This window comes from Euprymna scolopes, chromosome 30 (assembly GCF_053919585.1).
Source record: "Euprymna scolopes isolate OS-2025 chromosome 30, ASM5391958v1, whole genome shotgun sequence".
Lineage (NCBI taxonomy): Eukaryota > Metazoa > Mollusca > Cephalopoda > Sepiida > Sepiolidae > Euprymna > Euprymna scolopes.
In genome coordinates, this window is record NC_136511.1 from 31505059 (window position 1) to 31523475 (window position 18417).

The following is an 18417-nucleotide window of genomic DNA, read 5'->3' on the forward strand; positions in this document are numbered from 1 at the left end:
CCATCTCCTAACTGTGCTGACATCAACTGCATCATCTTCATAAATGTTCAACTGATGCCTATAAATGTTGATTTTTTTTCTGTATGGAGGAATTCAATAACATATCCCTGCTTCTGATGCACATCCATGACAGGGGTTGCTTTAAGTTTCTCACCATCAATATCTGCAAAAGAGATGAAACTTTCAGTTCATGAAATCATCCAAACAAAGCAATTTTCAATCACCTCTGATCCATTTAGGTGGAATAAAAAAAAAGGAGGCATTACATTTGGAATGCCCCTCATATATTAGCATCTGTAAATAGCATTATAAGAAATGTTATCATTTATATGTTTTGTTTTTTTAGTTAAAAATTTTAACAAAGAATTTCATTAAATATCATTTTTATTTTCTCCAGGGAAGGTTTTGATCAACGACGAATCGATGCTCTTTTGCACAGTATAGAACTTTCTTTGAAACATCAGTCGAGTAATTTTGGATTAGGAATTGCTATGGTAAATTGTTTTCATTTTTTTTTTTAAGAACAAAAACTCTTTCACTGTTTTGATGAATGTCAGTATGTGAGTATCTGTGTATGTGTGTATATGTAAAATGCCAGTATGTGAGTATCTGTATACGTATGTATATGTAAAATGCCAGTATGTGAGTATCTGTATCTGTGTATGTGTGTATATGTAAAATGCCAGTATGTGAGTATCTGTATATGTGTGTGTGTATATGTAAAATGCCAGTATGTGAGTATCTGTATATGTATGTATATGTAAAATGTCAGTATGTGAGTATCTGTATATGTGTGTATATGTAAAATGTCAGTATGTGAGTATCTGTATATGTGTGTATATGTAAAATGTTAGTATGTGAGTATCTGTGTATGTGTGTATATGTAAAATGCCAGTATGTGAGTATCTGTATACGTATGTATATGTAAAATGTTAGTATGTGAGTATCTGTATATATGTGTATATGTAAAATGTCAGTATGTGAGTATCTGTATATGTGTGTATATGTAAAATGTCATTATGTGAGTATCTGTATATGTGTGTATATGTAAAATGCCAGTATGTGAGTATCTGTATATGTGTGTATATGTAAAATGCCAGTATGTGAGTATCTGTGTATGTGTGCATATGTAAAATGTTAGTATGTGAATATCTGTATATGTGTGTATATGTAAAATGTCAGTATGTGAGTATCTGTATACGTATGTGTATGTAAAATGTCAGTATGTGAGTATCTGTATACGTATGTATATGTAAAATGGCAGTCACTAACACCTGACACGGACATTCTCAAGAAAGCTGAGTGTTTGAGCATTGAAGTGATAGTGATGAGGATTGGTTGCAGGTCATGTTGTTTGGATGGAGGATTCAAGGCTGCCTAAGCAGGGAGATTAAGACCGAGAAATGTCCTCAACAAGGTCCAAAGAAGCATTTCAAGGATTGCATAAAAGATGATCTTAAAGCCTTCAAGATTTCTGTTCAGAAATGGGAAACTCTAGCAAAATGCTAGCTTGAGTGGAGATAGCTAGTTAGAGGTGGATCTGAAGTTTTTGAATGGGAAACAATCAATCATGTTGAGCTCGAGAGAAACCTGAGGAAAGGCAGTTTTATCTGATGCTTTGAACAGTTGAAATGTGAGACTTGTGATCGGATGCTCCTCTCGAAAGCTGCTTACATTAACCACAAAAAAAAAACATGCTGTGGACAAAGAGAGCAGCAAAAACTGCAAGTAGAAGTAAAACAAGTTTCAATACTCAACCTTGTATGCCACATATGTGGCAGACTGAGCAAGTCAACTGCTGGCCTGAAAGGTCACCTTCAGGCCCATGGACATGGTTTGGGTGCCACTGACAATTCACCCAGCAACTGCGGTGAGGATGGTCATGAACACTGAGATGGCTAGCATCTGTTAAGACGAAGCAACTGCCATCTGTATATGAGTGTCAGTGACATACTTTAAAACAGGAAAAAAATCAATTCTTAAGACTGCCCCATTTCAAACTTAAGTGTGACAGTCCGATGAATACAGCCATTTTGTATTTTATGTGGTTTTTGCTAGACAACTCACTTTGAATTATTTAGTTTCTCCTACTCTTAGACAGGGTTCAAAATAAAGAGTCAAATCTAATAGGTCCTCCAATCTAGTGTTTCCCCTTGCCTGACTTTCACAAGAAACACTTGTCTATCTGAAACCACTATAAAATAATTTCCCCCACTCTTTATCTGTGCCTAAACCTAAACATAGATTCCATGAACAAGGCTTCTTTCTTAAAACCACATACCTGTGAAACTCTGTTGCATTTTCCTGCTTCCCAACTGACTAAAATATGGTTATCTTCAAGTCCAACGTGAACAACTTCTTGATGAGCCGTTCCCTTAAGTAATCCAATTTACCAAATTTCCACTACTAACGATTGCTACGATATTGTCCCATTGACTACTGTACACTCGTTAACCCTTATCCTCAAATGGACTCTTGGCCTTGATAAGTGGTGACTCTTTTGTTTAAAAAAAAACAAAAAAAACAAAAACAAACATCAACCAAGTCCCAACCTCTGTCCCATTGCTGTAATGTTGCATTCCTACACCTGTTTTACAAGTATTTTAATGTGATCTGCTCTGATGAACTTGTTGCTCTTGTAATTCCTCAATATATAGGCACCCAATATATATATATATATATATATATATATATATATATATATATATATATATATAATATATATATATATTTAAATCCCCGAAACAGTGTTTCATGGTAAACAACTGATGATCCCTTGAAAAATAAATTATTGGTATTATAGTAAATTCGAGAGTGAGTTGATGCAGTGATTGCAGCTGATTAAATGACTTACTGACTAGATGGTTTTCTAACGAATGATAAAAAATATTTTTTTGGTATAGTTTTAAAGGTTAAAAACTTCAAAGACTATATATATATATATATATATATATACGCACTCAATATATATACACCCAACAAATCCATCTGACAGCAAAAACCTGCTTTTTCACTATTGATACTCCTAGATACCATAAAGCCTTCTACTCTAATAACTTCTTCCCTTGAACTGCTAGACTTTGGAATTACCTCTCTGTTTCTTAGTTCCCTGACTGTACTAATGTAGACATGGTCCGAAAAAGTAGCTCCTTACATCCAAGTGGCAATATGCCTTGTTTGGGATGAACAAGAGTAAAAAGAAAAAAGTCCACGCAAACAACAGAAGCAGCAAAAACAATTTCTGTAAAATTATCAATATTCACTTAAGCAGTATTTGGAGTTGGATGCTAAAATCGTTATAAACTTATAAAATTTCCCCCACTCTTTATCTGTGCCTAAATCAAAACGTGGATTCCATGAACAAAGCTTCTTTCTTAGAACTGCACGCCTGTGGAACTCTGTTCCGTCTGCCTGCTTTCCACCTGACTACAACTTGGATGTGTTCAAGTCCAACGTTAACAAATTCCTAATGAACGGCCCCCTTAAGTAAACACTTCATCAAATCTCCACACTAACGTAATGTACTTGCAATAACCCTTATCCCTGAGTGGCTTCCGGGCCTTGATAAGTGGTGACCACTGTGTAAAAAAAAAAAAAAAACCCAAACATCAAAGGAAATTGATTCATCAATGTTTATCAATATTATTTTTTATGTATGTTATATTTATTGGTTTTATAATGTTTTCTTGGTAACATGAAAAATAATGATGAATATTGTAAAAACAAAATTTATTTTATTATTGGTAGTCAAAATTGGTTTTAAAAATCAAGGAAAAATTTGGTTCATTAAATAGTTTGGCCGTAATCGCTTGTCAAAAAGTTGAACCACTGTGGTTCATGAAGTTTTCATTAAAAATATTTCAAACATTAAAATTGGTGGAATCTAGTAGTTTGAGGGAATAAGCTATTAGAGTAGGTTTTATTGCATCTAGGGGCCTCAACAGTGAAAAAGTAGGTTTTCAGATTTTATTTTTTTTGCATATAAGTATTATAAATAAGTATTCAGAAAGTTCTTTGAAAATTCAAAAGCAAGGCATACTATGAAAATTTTACTGAAAAAAAAATCCGTTTGCATTCATTCTTGACAATTTTACTGTTTAATTTGCTGAATAATAGCAGCAGTGTTAAGCAATGATTTTTTTTTTTTGTTATTTATGTTTGTGAACGAATTTTAAAAAATTTTAAATATGAATATCAAAAGTGTTCATAAATTTGAGTTGAACTTATTCTGTTATAAGAAAATATACATATATATACATTTATATATGTGTTACAGAAGATCAGAAAAACATTAGTATCATCGGTTTCAAATCCAACGTAAAAGGGAGACCAATCTTAGGGAGACCAGTTTTCAACTTTTGTTTACATCTGTTTCACTGTAAATGGTGTCCTGCACACTGCGTAGAATACTGTTATTTTTTCTAGGTTTTTTTTTTTTCAATTCTCGATGGCATTTTATCACTTTTTTGTTTTTTTTATTTTGTATTTTTTTTACCAGGAAACAAAATAAAAAAATAACATGCAGAACACACTGGGTTCAAGTCACAATGGATGACTTTTTTTTTCTTGTGAACAGATGATCATTCTTTTTTATTATTATTCAAAACATAAACGATTGAATTTTACGATCAGTTAAAACTTTATACGCATTTATTATTAATATACAATTGTTGCTCATTTCAGTCGATTACGTCGATGTGGAATCATGATGGAAATCCGGTCGATGCAATTAGTATCAATAACAAGTTGGAACGTTTCCGTGAAAGCCTGAAAACAAATCCCAGATTTTTACAAGATAAAGTTAAGCAATATTTCAAGGTAAGTGGTCATTAATTTAAAAAAAATTTTTTTTTGCATGGAATTAACTTAGGTTGAACCAGCTTCATCCAAAGGAGTAAGTGTCATGGGAATATTAGATTTACATCTCAGTTGCATGTACACCCTTGGCAGATGATGAAGTTACAATTTTTGCCATTCTGCAGGGTGGTTTCATGATCCTTCCATATTCAGCACTTGGTATTCTTAAATGGTCACCCATTAACTTGATGCATGGTGAGGCAGTGGAATAGGGTAGTGGTAGTAAAACCAATGTACCTATTGGCTTCAATATTATTCCAACAATTACATGCTTTCAAATGGCATTTAAACGTAAAGATAACATTGGTTCTTTCTAATATTTTGAAGGTTGGGGAGTCATTGTTTTTGCTTATAGATTTTCAGTCTTAAATTTCCTATAATAAATAAATTTAATTTTATTATTATTGCCATATATATATATATATATATAAGTTTTTTTTGTTTTTTATTGCCATATATATATATATATATATATATATATATAAGTTTTTTTTTGTTTTTTTAGAGCCACAACCTTTAAATAAAGTAGATCACAGAAAAATATTTTTGTTATTCAAATATGTGGTTTTTCACAAAGATTCATTTTTGGCATTTATAATTTAAATAAAATTTTGGCATATGGCCCCCATGGCTCATATGTATATGGCGTAATCTAAGAGGTCTAATTTTCACAACATTAAATTAGGCTTTATTTATGTAATAACGTATCGATTGTTGTCTTCCAAGTGGTTTGATATGTCTGGTTTATTAACATAGACATGGGACTTTACAAAATAATCTAATGGGATTAAATCATAGTAACAGGGTTGTTAGTTGACAGGTCCATTTTGTGAAATTATTTGTTCATCAAATTTTAATTGTTTGTTCATGTAAATAAAATAATTTTTTACAAATTTCAAATGTTGCTTGGGTGTTAGTCTCTTGTGGATGAATTGCCAAACCAAGCTTAACTCAAAATAGTCGATAGTTGCCAAATCTGCAATTAAAGCAAATAGTTTAAAGTTTGTTGTTTCTAAAAAAAAAAAAACACACCCTGAATTTATATCTTGTTTTGTTTTCAAACTAAATATTTTTTTTCCACTTGACTTGAAATAATCTGAAAAGGGTTAAACCTAAACAAAACGTTTCCAGTCGTCATGCGATAAGATTACCTTCTCTTCTCACGATCATTTAACATCTGCTACTAGTCTCTCGCTCCTTGACAAGGTTCAAAAGAGAGTCGCAAACCTGATAGGTCCTGAACTGGCATCTAAGCTTCAGCCTCTGTCCCATCGACGAAATGTTGCATCCCTCTGCCTTTTCTACAAGTATTTTAGTGGTGAATGCTCTGACAAACTGCAATCACTTGTGCCCCCACGACGTGAACACCCTCGACAAACCCGACAGGCTGCTAAATCCCACCCCCACACTATAGAGATCCCTAGATGTAAAAGATCTTTTTACTCCAATAGTTTCTTCCCCAGAACCGCTAGACTCTGGAATTCCATTCCAGGTCCCTGCTTCCCCAACAGTACTGACGTGCAGAAGTTCAAGTGTAACGTGAACCGACACCTTGCTGTCCAAATCCCTACATAGTACCCCAGTAGTTGTTGCCCCTGATAGTAGCCCCCTACACCAAAGTGGCAATTTGCCTTGTTTGGGGTGAAAATGTAATAAAAAAAATTAAAAAAAACAGTCAAAATTATTAACAACTTTATGTCAAAAGTTTGTATTTTGTTAATTATCTTTGCGAGAATTCAATTTTTCTAAGAAAAACTTAATTGATGCCCCCCCCCAACTACTATTGTACCAGAGGAAGAGTATTTAATGTTTGCCATTTTTCTTTTGTATGGAATACTCCAGGATAATCCTCACAAACTGACCCTTACGATGCGACCCGATGAAACATATGATGAGAAGTTGAAGCAGAAAGAAGAAAATTGTTTGTCCGATTTGGTCAACCGATTGACAAACGACGATCGAACGCAACTTTTCCAAAGAGGTAGGAATTCGTTTTCATGTTTTTCATTTTTCTTTTTTGTTTCATGACTTTTTTTAGTCGTTAAAGAAAAAACAAAATTCGTCCAAAGATTTCCATAAGAATGGCTGGATTCGTAGAATTAGAGGCCATTTTAACAATGAACGTGGATAGCAATTATTTAAACGTTACTAAAAACTATCTTGATGTTGCTTGCTTGTCACTATTCACACATCATCTCGATATATGTTCATTTGAAAATGGATGACATCACAAAACGCGAATAATATGTGAATTATAAGAAAAGTTATGAGGGGAGGCAAATGAATTTTTCCTTACACTTTTTCGTTACAATAATTATTAGCAAGAAATCTATCCATCTATCTATCTATATTATATAAAACGACTTTGTCTGTGTGTGTGTGACTTTGTTCTTTATGGACTCCAGAACGATTGGGCCAATTTTTTAAAAAATTTTAGACAAATGTACTTGATGTGTCTGGCAGTGTTCTTAGATAGGTTTTGTATTAGAATGTCTTCAATAAGTATCGATAATTTAAAAAATCCGATGAAAGAAAGAACTGGTGATTTTGACCAAAGTTAACACCTTATACAGTTTAACATCACGTGCTTTTGAGAAGTTTTATTACCACACAAGCTGAAAGGCCTGGCATATAAAATCAACAGTAGGTTCTTTGATACGACAGGGGCGTGTTCGAAATGAATGTTTCTGTTTAGAGTACTATTGAACTTATGGTACTTGACATTTATATTTTAAACTTAAAGATATATACAAATAATTTAAAAAAATTATTATATACAAATAATTTAAAATACAATTATATACAAATAATTTAAAAAAATTAACAGTAACTTCTCTACAGTGCAATGTAGACTACAATTTATTGTGAATTGTGAAATAAGTAACTGCAGATTGTCTATTTTTTTTTTTCAGAACTTTTTCTTTTTTTTAATTTTGTCATTGTCTTTTTTTTTCTTTTTTTTTTCAGGACTTTTTCTTTTTTTTAAAATTTTGTCATTGTCTTTTTTTTTGTTTTTTTTTTTCAGGACTTTTTCTTTTTTTTTTAATTTTGTCATTGTCTTTTTTTCCTTTTTTTTTTTTCAGGACCTTTTCTTTTTTTTTTTTTTAATTTTGTCATTGTCTTTTTTTTTTTTTTTTTTCAGGACTTTTTCTTTTTTTTTTAAATTTTGTCATTGTCTTTTTTTTTCTTTTTTAATTTTGTCATTGTCTTTTTCTTTTTTTTTTTTTCAGAACTTTTTCTTTTTTTTAATTTTGTCATTGTCTTTTTCTTTTTTTTTTTTTCAAAACTTTTTCTTTTTTTTTAATTTTGTCATTGTCTTTTTTTTTCTTTTTTTTTTCAGGACTTATTTTGTTTGAGAAACAAATGGAAAAAGAAGATTTATCATGTTTACCCACGCTCAAAATTGACGACATCGAACGCAAAGTTTTGACAGACATTGTCGATATACACCAAGCATGTAAGCATCAATTAATCGATAGACAAAACTAATGAAAAGCAAATACATACGTCAATTATTTATTTGTTATTTTTTTATTTAAACATGAAAAGTAATGTGAACAACATTTGTTTTTCGATTTTTGAGATGAGGATTGATAATATTACTGGATTATTTGAACTACTATTCTCATCTTGAGTGTTATTTTCACAATGTTTTGATTGATGTAACCTTCTTTTTACATGTTAGTCACCACTTATGAAGGCCCGGTAGCCACTCGGGGATAAGGGTTATTGCGTGTACAGTAATCAATGCGATAATATCGTAGTAATCGTTAGTAATGGAGATTTGATAAAGTGGATTACTTAAGGGGGCGGTTTATCAGGAATTTGTTTATGTTGGACTTGAAGACAGCCAAGTTGTAGTCAGGTGGGAAACAGGCAAACGGAAGAGAGTTCCACAGGGCATCCCCCACTAAACAAAGAAGTCTATTTTGTACTCTGTCAAGGCAGATAGGCTGTTTTTAGCAGCTCCTGCCCAGATGTGGCAACAGTACTCCATCTTTGGACGTACTTGGCTTTTATATAGATAGAGGATTGCATCAGCAGTGAGATATCTTCTGGAGCAGTAGAAGGATCCCAAGATTTTTTCAGCAACCTTTGCAACAGATTTGATGTACATGTTCCATATCAGATCAGGAGTAAAGGTCAATCCCAGAAACTTTTCAAAACATGTAGCCTCCCCTAGACGAGAGCCATCCATTTCAATTGATGCCAGATGGGGATCAGAGCATTGATGATCTAAAGATAGAAACTTGGTTTTAGATGCATTAAAAGTAACAAGCCACCTATTCCCCCATTGTACCATGTGCTCAAGATCAAAGGAGAGAGAATTAGAGAGAACCTTGTCATTTACAGCCTTTGATGTGTTGCCATAGATGATTGTGTCATCAGCATAGATGTCAATGAATGATTTAAGTATGTGTTTTGGGAGATCATTAATGTAGATCAGGAAAAGAGTTGGGCCCAGGATAGACCCCTGAGGGACTCCAATATTAATACTGTGGGCTTCTGATTTCTGCCCATCAACCACTACTCTTATGAGCTTATCAGAAAGAAATGATTTAATAATTGAGAAGACATTTCCAGTTATGCCGTAGCTGGAAATCTTGTGAAGTCGGCCTTTGTGCCATATCTTATCAAAGCCTTTTGATATGTCAAGAGCAATTGCCCTAGAAAGGAAGCCTTTGTCGAGAGATTTGCTAATCCTATGAGATATAACAGTTAGCACATCTGCGGTAGATCTAGCAGAACGGAGACCATATTGCGTGTTAGTAAGTCTAGTCTGGCCTTGTCTGATGCTGACGAGATGACCTCAGGTCCATTGATGATGATTGAGATGGAACGCACGCTTCTGTTCAAGATCCTGTTTGCTATTTGCCAAAACTGGTGGGAGCCAAGCTGCTGCTCAGCTACTTTGGATTTAACGGACTGAGCATATAGCTCTCTTGAATTTTTTATTACTCTTTTACAGTGGTTGCTGGCAGTCCTGAAAGTAGCTTTAGTCTCAGTACATCTATTACGTTGGTAGCTATGGAAAAAGTGATTTCTGTGCACGATGGCAGCAGCACATTCTGGGGAGAACCCTGGCTGGCTGTTCGATTTTTGTTGGAATTTTTTGGATGTTATGAATCAGTCTATACCTACAACTAACCATACGGATACTATAGAGGACACATTCTTTTTAAACATGGAATGCAGAGGTAGATCAGATGTAAATGTACGGAAGCTATCCCTGTCAGCCATAGAGTTGATACTCTATGGCTGACAGGGATAGCTGTATGGTGGAGAGGTACGTCTAAAGACTTATTACATTTCATTTTTATCTTAACTGATACAACCGAGTGGTCGGAAGATCCCAGAGGAGATAGAACGGAACATGAACATAGCTTAGGGGAAGTTGTGAGAAAAAGGTCTGGAAGGCTTGTATACTGTCCGGTAGTATCAGGCACTTGCGTGGGTTCATGAACAATCTGAGTGAAGTCATAGGCAATGAAGAAGTCATGACAGAATCTCCCCTCATCATCTGTTTTGTTTGAATGGGTCAGCCATTCCACATTGTGGACATTGAAGTCACCACAGATGTGAATGTTAGCCAAAAGATGAGTAGACAGGATGTGGTCAATTTTCTCAGATATATTCTTAAATATAGTAACTCTGCTGTTGTGGGGGCGATAGAGGGCAAATATAAATGCAGTGGTGTAAGCAAGTGCTACCTGGAAGCACATATAATGTAAATTAGGGTCTTGTCCAGAAATATCCCTACCACACGGAAAGCCATCTTTAATGTAGGCACATATTCCATGCCCATGGCGATCTTGGGGGTCAGGTTTAGATGTTAAGTTAGAGTATCCGTTAATTATGAATTCATCTAGGGAAGTGGTCAGTCTAATGCCAGTTTGGCGTAGGAACAATATATCCGGTTTTGTCTCCTGCAATTGGGTTTCAACCTCTGGAAGGTTAAAACGTAGACCCTTGATGTTGGAGAAGGAGACATGGTAGTTGAAGTCTATGTTAGAGGATGGGGTTCTAGGTTTATTTGTGTATTTTTTCTGGAGATATTTCATGATGAGGTTTTGGGATTTGTGGAACAGGTCGACAGACTTGGTTAGAGCAAGATAGAGAAGGAAAGTAAGAGAAAAAGACAGGAATTTTTTTTTTCTAGCACATGGTAAGGTAAAGCCATAGCAATTACCCACTAGTATGGCATCGAGAGGCTCCACCAGAAGCTACTGCATGGTCCAGAATCCATTTACTAAATGGCAATACAGCAGCCCTAGTACTTGCACCTGCTGATAGGACAGCCTCCTTAGTGGATAATGCAAGGTTCAGGTCCCTGACTATCAGGTGGATAATGTCAGCCCAGATGAAACGTTTACCTCCAGCATCCTTACTAGTGACATGGCCACAAGGATAGACATAGAAACAGAAAATTTCCAACATCTCAGAGCACTGTTCATGCAAGTACTGCCGACCTAGAAAACAGCTTTTTCTCCACCCTTTATTAGAAAAATCATGCACTGGAAATGAGGACTGAAGAACAAATAAGGAGAAGTGAGAGTTACTGGAGCTGCCAATAAATAACACATCCACAGTGCATTATCTACTCTCCATTAAAAAAAAAGAAAAAATAGGTACGAGGGACTTATTAATATCTACTTTATAAGTCCGTTGCTCCATTTCCAATTTAGGATCATATTTGAAGATAGTCTCCCCCCCCCCCATATTAATGCGAGATTTGCAATGTAATACACAGAAATTATGTATCAGATATGATTAATAATAATAAAAACAATTTAACTTTCCTCCTTGTATGTTGCTGGGACGAAAAGAACTAACCCTGAAATGGCTTTGTTCACATCATTTAAACTCGTAAATCGTACTATATCAACGAGTTCTAAGAAGTATATACTAAAAAAAAAAAAAAAAAAAAGTAGGAATGAAACAATTTTCGTTTAAGCGCTTAAAATTCATACTAGAATTGTCTGCAAGGATCCGTGGCATAGCGGATAAAGTACTTGATAAAATTCAGTTGTAAATTGCACTCTTTGTCTTTGGTGTGGGCGACACTCAAAATACAATTGCATGGCTGATGGAATAAGAGCATGCTACCCCCGCTGATTAAATAAGAAGTTCAGAAATTACATCGACTGAAACATTGTGTGAATAATACACAAAATGAGAACAGTAATCCAATTAATACGAATTAATGTTTTTTAATACGAATTAATGTTTTTTAATACGAATTTATGTTTTTTAATACGAATCTAAATGAATGTAACTAAAACACTGTATAGATTAGCGAAATTAACTTGCACTTCGCATAGCTTCTTGCTTCAAATTTAAGGTCATGTTGGAAATGTATACTTTTAATTTAAATGCGATCACCATTTAAATAGGGTCACCTTTTGTTATTTTCATTTTGAGTTTCTGGTTTGTAAATGAAAGAGTGAGGAGGAGGAGAAGGAGGAGTGTCATTTTCAACCATTTTTCTTTTCCAAAAAGTTACTTTTAAAATAATAGGCACCTCCCTCTAAATTTATGTTACAAATTTTTTTTTTTTATAAAATCAGGACATTGTTTTATTCTTGAACTGATTGTGATGTTAACTAGAATTGGAATTAAGTTCAGAAATTGGTCACGTTTTGCTCTGATGTAACAATAAAAAGATTTTTTGAAACGTGTGTACATATAAACTCATCACAGAATGAAGATGTCATATTCTAAAAATCATGTGGGTTTGGCTAAATGTGGTTTATTTTTGAAGCGTGATTATAATATTTGAAATATTATGTTTGAAATTTTGTAATCTAATTAATACTATATATACTATATAATCTTATATACAAAAGGCTATCTGTCTGTCGGTCTGTCTCCATATTTTCAAATCTATCTCTTCTGAAACTAAAAGCCGCAGAGTGGTGCTAGGGGCCTCAAATGATTGGATTTTTTATGAACCATTCTTTTATGGGTCTTTAGCGGGTAAAAATAGTTTTTAAGGGATCAAAAACGGGTCGGGGTCCAAATTTTATAAAAATCACTATACATTTTGTATAAATCTTAGTTTATTTTTAATCAATTCATACGTGTGTCACGTTGGTACAGTGGTAACATCACCAGCTTTGAATGCTGCAGTTTTGCTTTCGGTTTCAATTCTAGCTGATGGCATCCAAATACTTTGTATTTTTTACTTTTGAAATAATATATATGAAATCTGGACAAATTAAAATATTATTTTGAAGCATATTTTATGACTGGGCAAAGCTGGATGCCCCCCCCCAACTGGTGTGTGTGTGTATATATATATATATATATATATATATTTATATATAACTACTTAATTTACTCACATAAAATTAATATACGAAAGTATAGATTTATGCGTAAACTTTAAGTATTTACTTCAAAAGTGCTCAATACGTAGGTAGTACTAGTTAGTAAGTTATAAAATATATATAGCGATTAAGCTACACTGAATATTCCGTGTTTCATCCAGGCATAAGCCTGAAGAGTCCTAGAGTGGATGAAACGCGGAATATTCAGTGTAGCTTAATCGCCATATATATTTTATAACTTACTATATATATATATATATATATATATATATATATATATATACACACACACACACACACACACACATCCAAAAATGTGGAATATTTAGCTTTACAAAGTCGGGAAAATTAAATAGACAAGCGACTCCTGTTCTTAACTCGTAGATATTATCATTTAGACGTGATATAAAAAGTTTTAAGAAGGAGTGAGCAGACTGATCGCTTCCCGGAAAAAAGCCTTTTGCAGACGTACACAAAAAGCGAACATACATACATACAGACATTTTTGCTTTTATATATATATAGATTACATAGTATTATTGAAGAATAAGAAAAAATAATAATCTAATTTATAAAACTCAGTATGTCTGTCCATTTTTTTCAAAGTGCATCTTCTCCGAGGTACAAGGTCACAGAGGTGTAAGGCAGGTCAAATGATTGCATTTTGTGTGTTAGCCGGTAAAAATAGCTGCTAAGAGATTAAAATTTAAAAAATGAAACTTTGCAGATGTAAGTCGACTTAAAGTGTTTTTGTACACATGTGCAAATGTTATTAAAGCCTGTTTATTTTAACTATTTTTTATCCATCTCACAGTAGCTCAAACTGTAACAACTAAGACTGGAGCCCTAACTGTTTTTGTTTTGACTCTAGTTGATGGCACCCAAAAGATTCAAAATAATTTTGTTTTAACTTTTGAAATCACTACTAGATAATAATCGGTGCTTCTACATTTAAATTTAAAAGAAATATTGAAGAATCCTTCTACCGCTCCATTAGATATCTCACTGCTGATGCAATTCTCTATCTATATAAAAGCCAGATATGACAAGGATGGAGTACTGTTGCCATATCTGGGCAGGAGCTGCTAGAAGCAGTTTATCTTGTATTGACAGAGTTCAAAATAGACTTCGTAGTCTAATGGGCGATGCCCTTTTCTCTTCCTAGCAACCACAGAAGAGATATTGTGAGCCTGTCTCTGCTTTATCGTTATTTTCATGGCAAGTGCTCGGCTGAGCTCCAATATTTGGTCTCCCCTCACCAAACTTTCATGAAAATACTTATCTAGCTGAAACTACTGTCACTAATTTCCACCACTCTTTATTTGTGCCTAAACCTAAACGTAGACTCCATGAGCAAAGCTTCTTTCTTAAAACTGCACGCCTGTGGAACTCTCTTCCGTTTTCCTGTTTTCCAGCTGACTACAATATGGTTGTCCTCAAGTCCAACATAAACAAGTTTTTGATGAGCCATTCCCCTTAATTAATCCAGGTACTCGTGCATTTATTGATCCATGCTGAAATAGTAATGTTCTTATTTAAAAAGCCATTTTTAACATGGGGAGGGGAGGGTGTTTTGTACCTATTCTATACTGTAATATTACAAATTAATAAAAAAACATATCATAAAACTTTAATTAAACTTGGAAATACTATTTAAAAAATAGCGCGGATCAGTAAGTGCACTAGCACCGTAATCCAATTTACCAAATTTTCACTAACAATTACTATTGACTACTGTGCACTCTTTAACCCTTATTCTCAAGTGGCTTTTGGGCCTTGATAAGTTATGACTCCTATGTAAAAAAAAAAAAAAAAAAAAAAAAAAAAAGTGTGTATAATGTATTTCTTGTACCAGTCTTTAACGTCTTTTCCTGATTTCTTTCTGTTATCTCTTTCCAGCCAGTGGTGTTCCCATTTACTGCTGCCCACAACCAACAAATGAAGTGACTTATATCAGATTCTTAGCAAATACCTCCACCCTCCAAACGGATTTGAAACCATACTTGCCCCTTTTTACTGATGTACTTACCAAGTAAGACTTTTTTTTATCTAGAAAATAACATGTTAGTCCGTTTAGTCAGGGGTATGTATGTCGAAGGGGCAAATACTCGGAGTTCATCAGAGTACATTCCATTAAAGTGCAGTGATGGGACAGACGTTTGAGGTTGTATGACTGTGCGAGACCTATTTGATTGAACCCTCTTTTTTCAACCGTGTCTAAGAGTGAAAGACTAGTGATGCAGCAGCTCAGATGTGCCAACAATAATCCATGCATTCGTGAATTTTTGCTTTGCTAAAAATATAGGATGCTCTCTGGTGAAAGTAATTTTCTAGCATGGTAGAGGGAGCCCAATTATGTTCAAGCTTATGAAAATCATTTTTAAGTAGTTGATCATGAACCATCTCCTCGTCTCTCGTGCTATTTTTGTATCACAATATGGAAAAGGTAACCAAACTCGACCGAAAACATAACCTTTTAGCGGAGGTACTACTACTAATAATAATAATAAGGTTCACGCGCAGAATTCAAAAAATAAAAATACGAAAAAATCTTTATGATGTACATATCCGTTACAGAATGAAAATACCATATTCCAAAAATAACATAAATTAATCTATTAGTTTTTTTTTTAACTAAGTAATTTTATGATGAAGAGAAACGTGTTTTGATCTGCCATATTTAATATAAGTGAGACAACTCAATTTGAACTATCGAGATTTGGAACTCAGTTTTGTAATGGTTACAGTATACTATTAATTGCTAAAAATCATAAAAAATGATTTTCTATTTAAACTCTTTGATGTATGGTTCTTTGACGTGCTATCCTGAAAGTGAAGACCTTATGAACGTAAGTTATATTTATATTTAACGTTTATTTCCATGTTTTTTTCTCTTTCGTTTCTTACATTTTCTCTTGTCAAAATACTTTCGCAATTGATCTGACAACTCTCCGACCAAACTCGGAAACTCTCTCTGTCTGTCCAACTCTCCAACGCCTTTCACTGCAAAATATATGGAAATCATTTCTTTGTTAGTTTGACTCCCTGATATCGCATAACGAGTCACCCCTTTATTCCAAGTTATTGTTTTTATAACTAAACTAGCAGGCCACCTGGTATTGCTCGATCGTAAAATACGCTTAAATATGATATTTTAATTAATGCAGATTTCTTAATTATTATTATATTATTTTGGACCCAATATATAGTAATGATTTAAAGTTTTTGAAAAAAATGACTTGTGCGCCACCACTGAGAATTGAAACCAAAATGTTTAGCTTATGATTTACTTTTTCCTTTGCTGTTAATGCCCGAACTATGAAGACGTGTTTGCTACAAGGCTAAAAATTAAAACATGAACCAATAACTAATACGTTATGTATGCAAATTTGTAATGCCGTCGTTCAACCTTCATTTTCGTTAATTTTCACACTTTTGCACTGCTTTTCTCTAGCTAAAACCTAAATATAAAGTTTTGCATGGGTTTGAATACGCTGTATATCAATATATATTCATGTCTGTAAACCAAAAACTGACAAAGGAGTTTAATAGGCAAAATTTTTTAAACAAATATATATATGCATACATACATATATATATATATATAGGAAGGGGTTTGTGTTTACTGTAAGCTTTTTACACTAACATTATGCAAGTATAAATCATGTAGAATATCTGCATTAATATAATTACATGTAATAGTAAACTAAAGAATATCATTCCATAAGACAACCGAAAAAAAAAAAAACTAATAGGGAATTAATTAAAATGAATGTTTAAAAGAATATGCAAATTAGCTAGATCGTTTGCTAGTGAATGCAATTCCACGACCCATATATAACAAAGTTGTATTTTCTTTTAAAATAAATAGATTTTAATATGAATATCAGCGTACAACCCCCCCCCCAAAAAAAAAAAAAATTTATAGGAGTATAGATTCTGTTTATGTTTCTAAAATTCCTAAATCCGTCATTATAAATATCTAACTGTAAAAATGTCCCTTCAGACATTTTTTCGCTATTGAAACATATTTCCATTTTTTTCCTTTTTTTATAAAAATATTTTCTTTTAATAAACATTGATAAACACAACCACTTTTGCTTCAATTAGCTCATCAAGCGTTTTCCGGGATACCAATATTCAGCAATAAAAACTTAATTTAAAACTGTATTTTACCTAATACTTTATCCGTTTTGTCTGCATCCTCATCCCAAACCTTCACAAAAAAGATAAAGATACTTTTTTTTTTTTTTTACATAGGCATCACCACTTATCAAGGCTAAGATGCCACTCGAGGATAAGGGTTAAAGAGTGTACAGTAGACAATTGGACAATATAGTTATCGTTAGTAATGGAAATTCAGTAAATTTGTTAACTTATATGGAACAGCACATCAAAAACTTGTTTACATTAGACTTGAAGACAACTATATTGTAGTCAGCTGGAAAGCAGGAAAACGCAAGACAATTCCATAGGCGTGCAGTTTTAAGAAAGAAGCTTTGCTCATGGAATCTACGTTTAGGTTTAGGCACAGATGAAGAGTGGGGGAAACTAGTGATAGTGTTTTCTGCTAGACGGGTGTTTCTTGTGAAAGTTTGGCGAGGGGGGACCATAGATTGAAACTCAGTCGTTTAAATGTAGAAAATCATTTTTTTATTCTGATTTTCTATCATGAATTTTTTTCTCATTTGTTGTTTATGACTTTTTCTTTTTTGTGCAGAATGGGTGCTGGCAGTTTGGATTACAAAGAACTCTCGCAGCTTACTGAACTCTACACTGGAGGACTTGGTTGTTCATTACACATGAGCAATCATCATTCAACCACCCAGAGTTACGAACAGGTTCGTATATCGAGTGAAAAATAGTAGCCTGGCAATACTTAGATAGGTGATCATTTGGTATTACCAGATGTTGTAAGCCAACATTAAAAGGCGGTGTTTTTTTTTTTTTTTTTTTTTTTTTTTGTTTTTTTGTTTTGTTAAAATTGCTGTTTCTTTTCAGAAAGAAAACAATAGTAAAAATTTACTAGTGGGACCCGTGGAAAGGTCCAAATCCCTACAGATGTATATCTCTAATTCGGTTGGTCCCCTTCCTTTTTTCTCTGCGTCCTCTTTTGCAGACATGTTGCTAGTCTATTATTGTATGTGTTCTTTTGAATTCTGATTTATTGCTAGCTTCCTTTGTTTGAGCTTATTTAACTTATTAATCTAATAGTCGTCATCCATTTGCT

The 18417-nt window shown here is 33.5% G+C and overlaps 1 protein-coding gene across 1 annotated transcript in view; it reads left to right on the top strand.

Moving 5' to 3' along the window:
* Positions 1-18417, top strand: part of LOC145254736 (presequence protease, mitochondrial-like) — a 98796-nt gene that overhangs the window by 48917 nt on the left and 31462 nt on the right. The window contains exons 12-17 of the mRNA XM_080113470.1: positions 398-494; positions 4684-4818; positions 6700-6838; positions 8198-8314; positions 15087-15219; positions 17908-18028. Of these exons, the coding sequence (XP_079969596.1) occupies positions 398-494; positions 4684-4818; positions 6700-6838; positions 8198-8314; positions 15087-15219; positions 17908-18028 (742 nt within the window). The remainder of the gene's footprint in view (positions 1-397; positions 495-4683; positions 4819-6699; positions 6839-8197; positions 8315-15086; positions 15220-17907; positions 18029-18417) is intronic.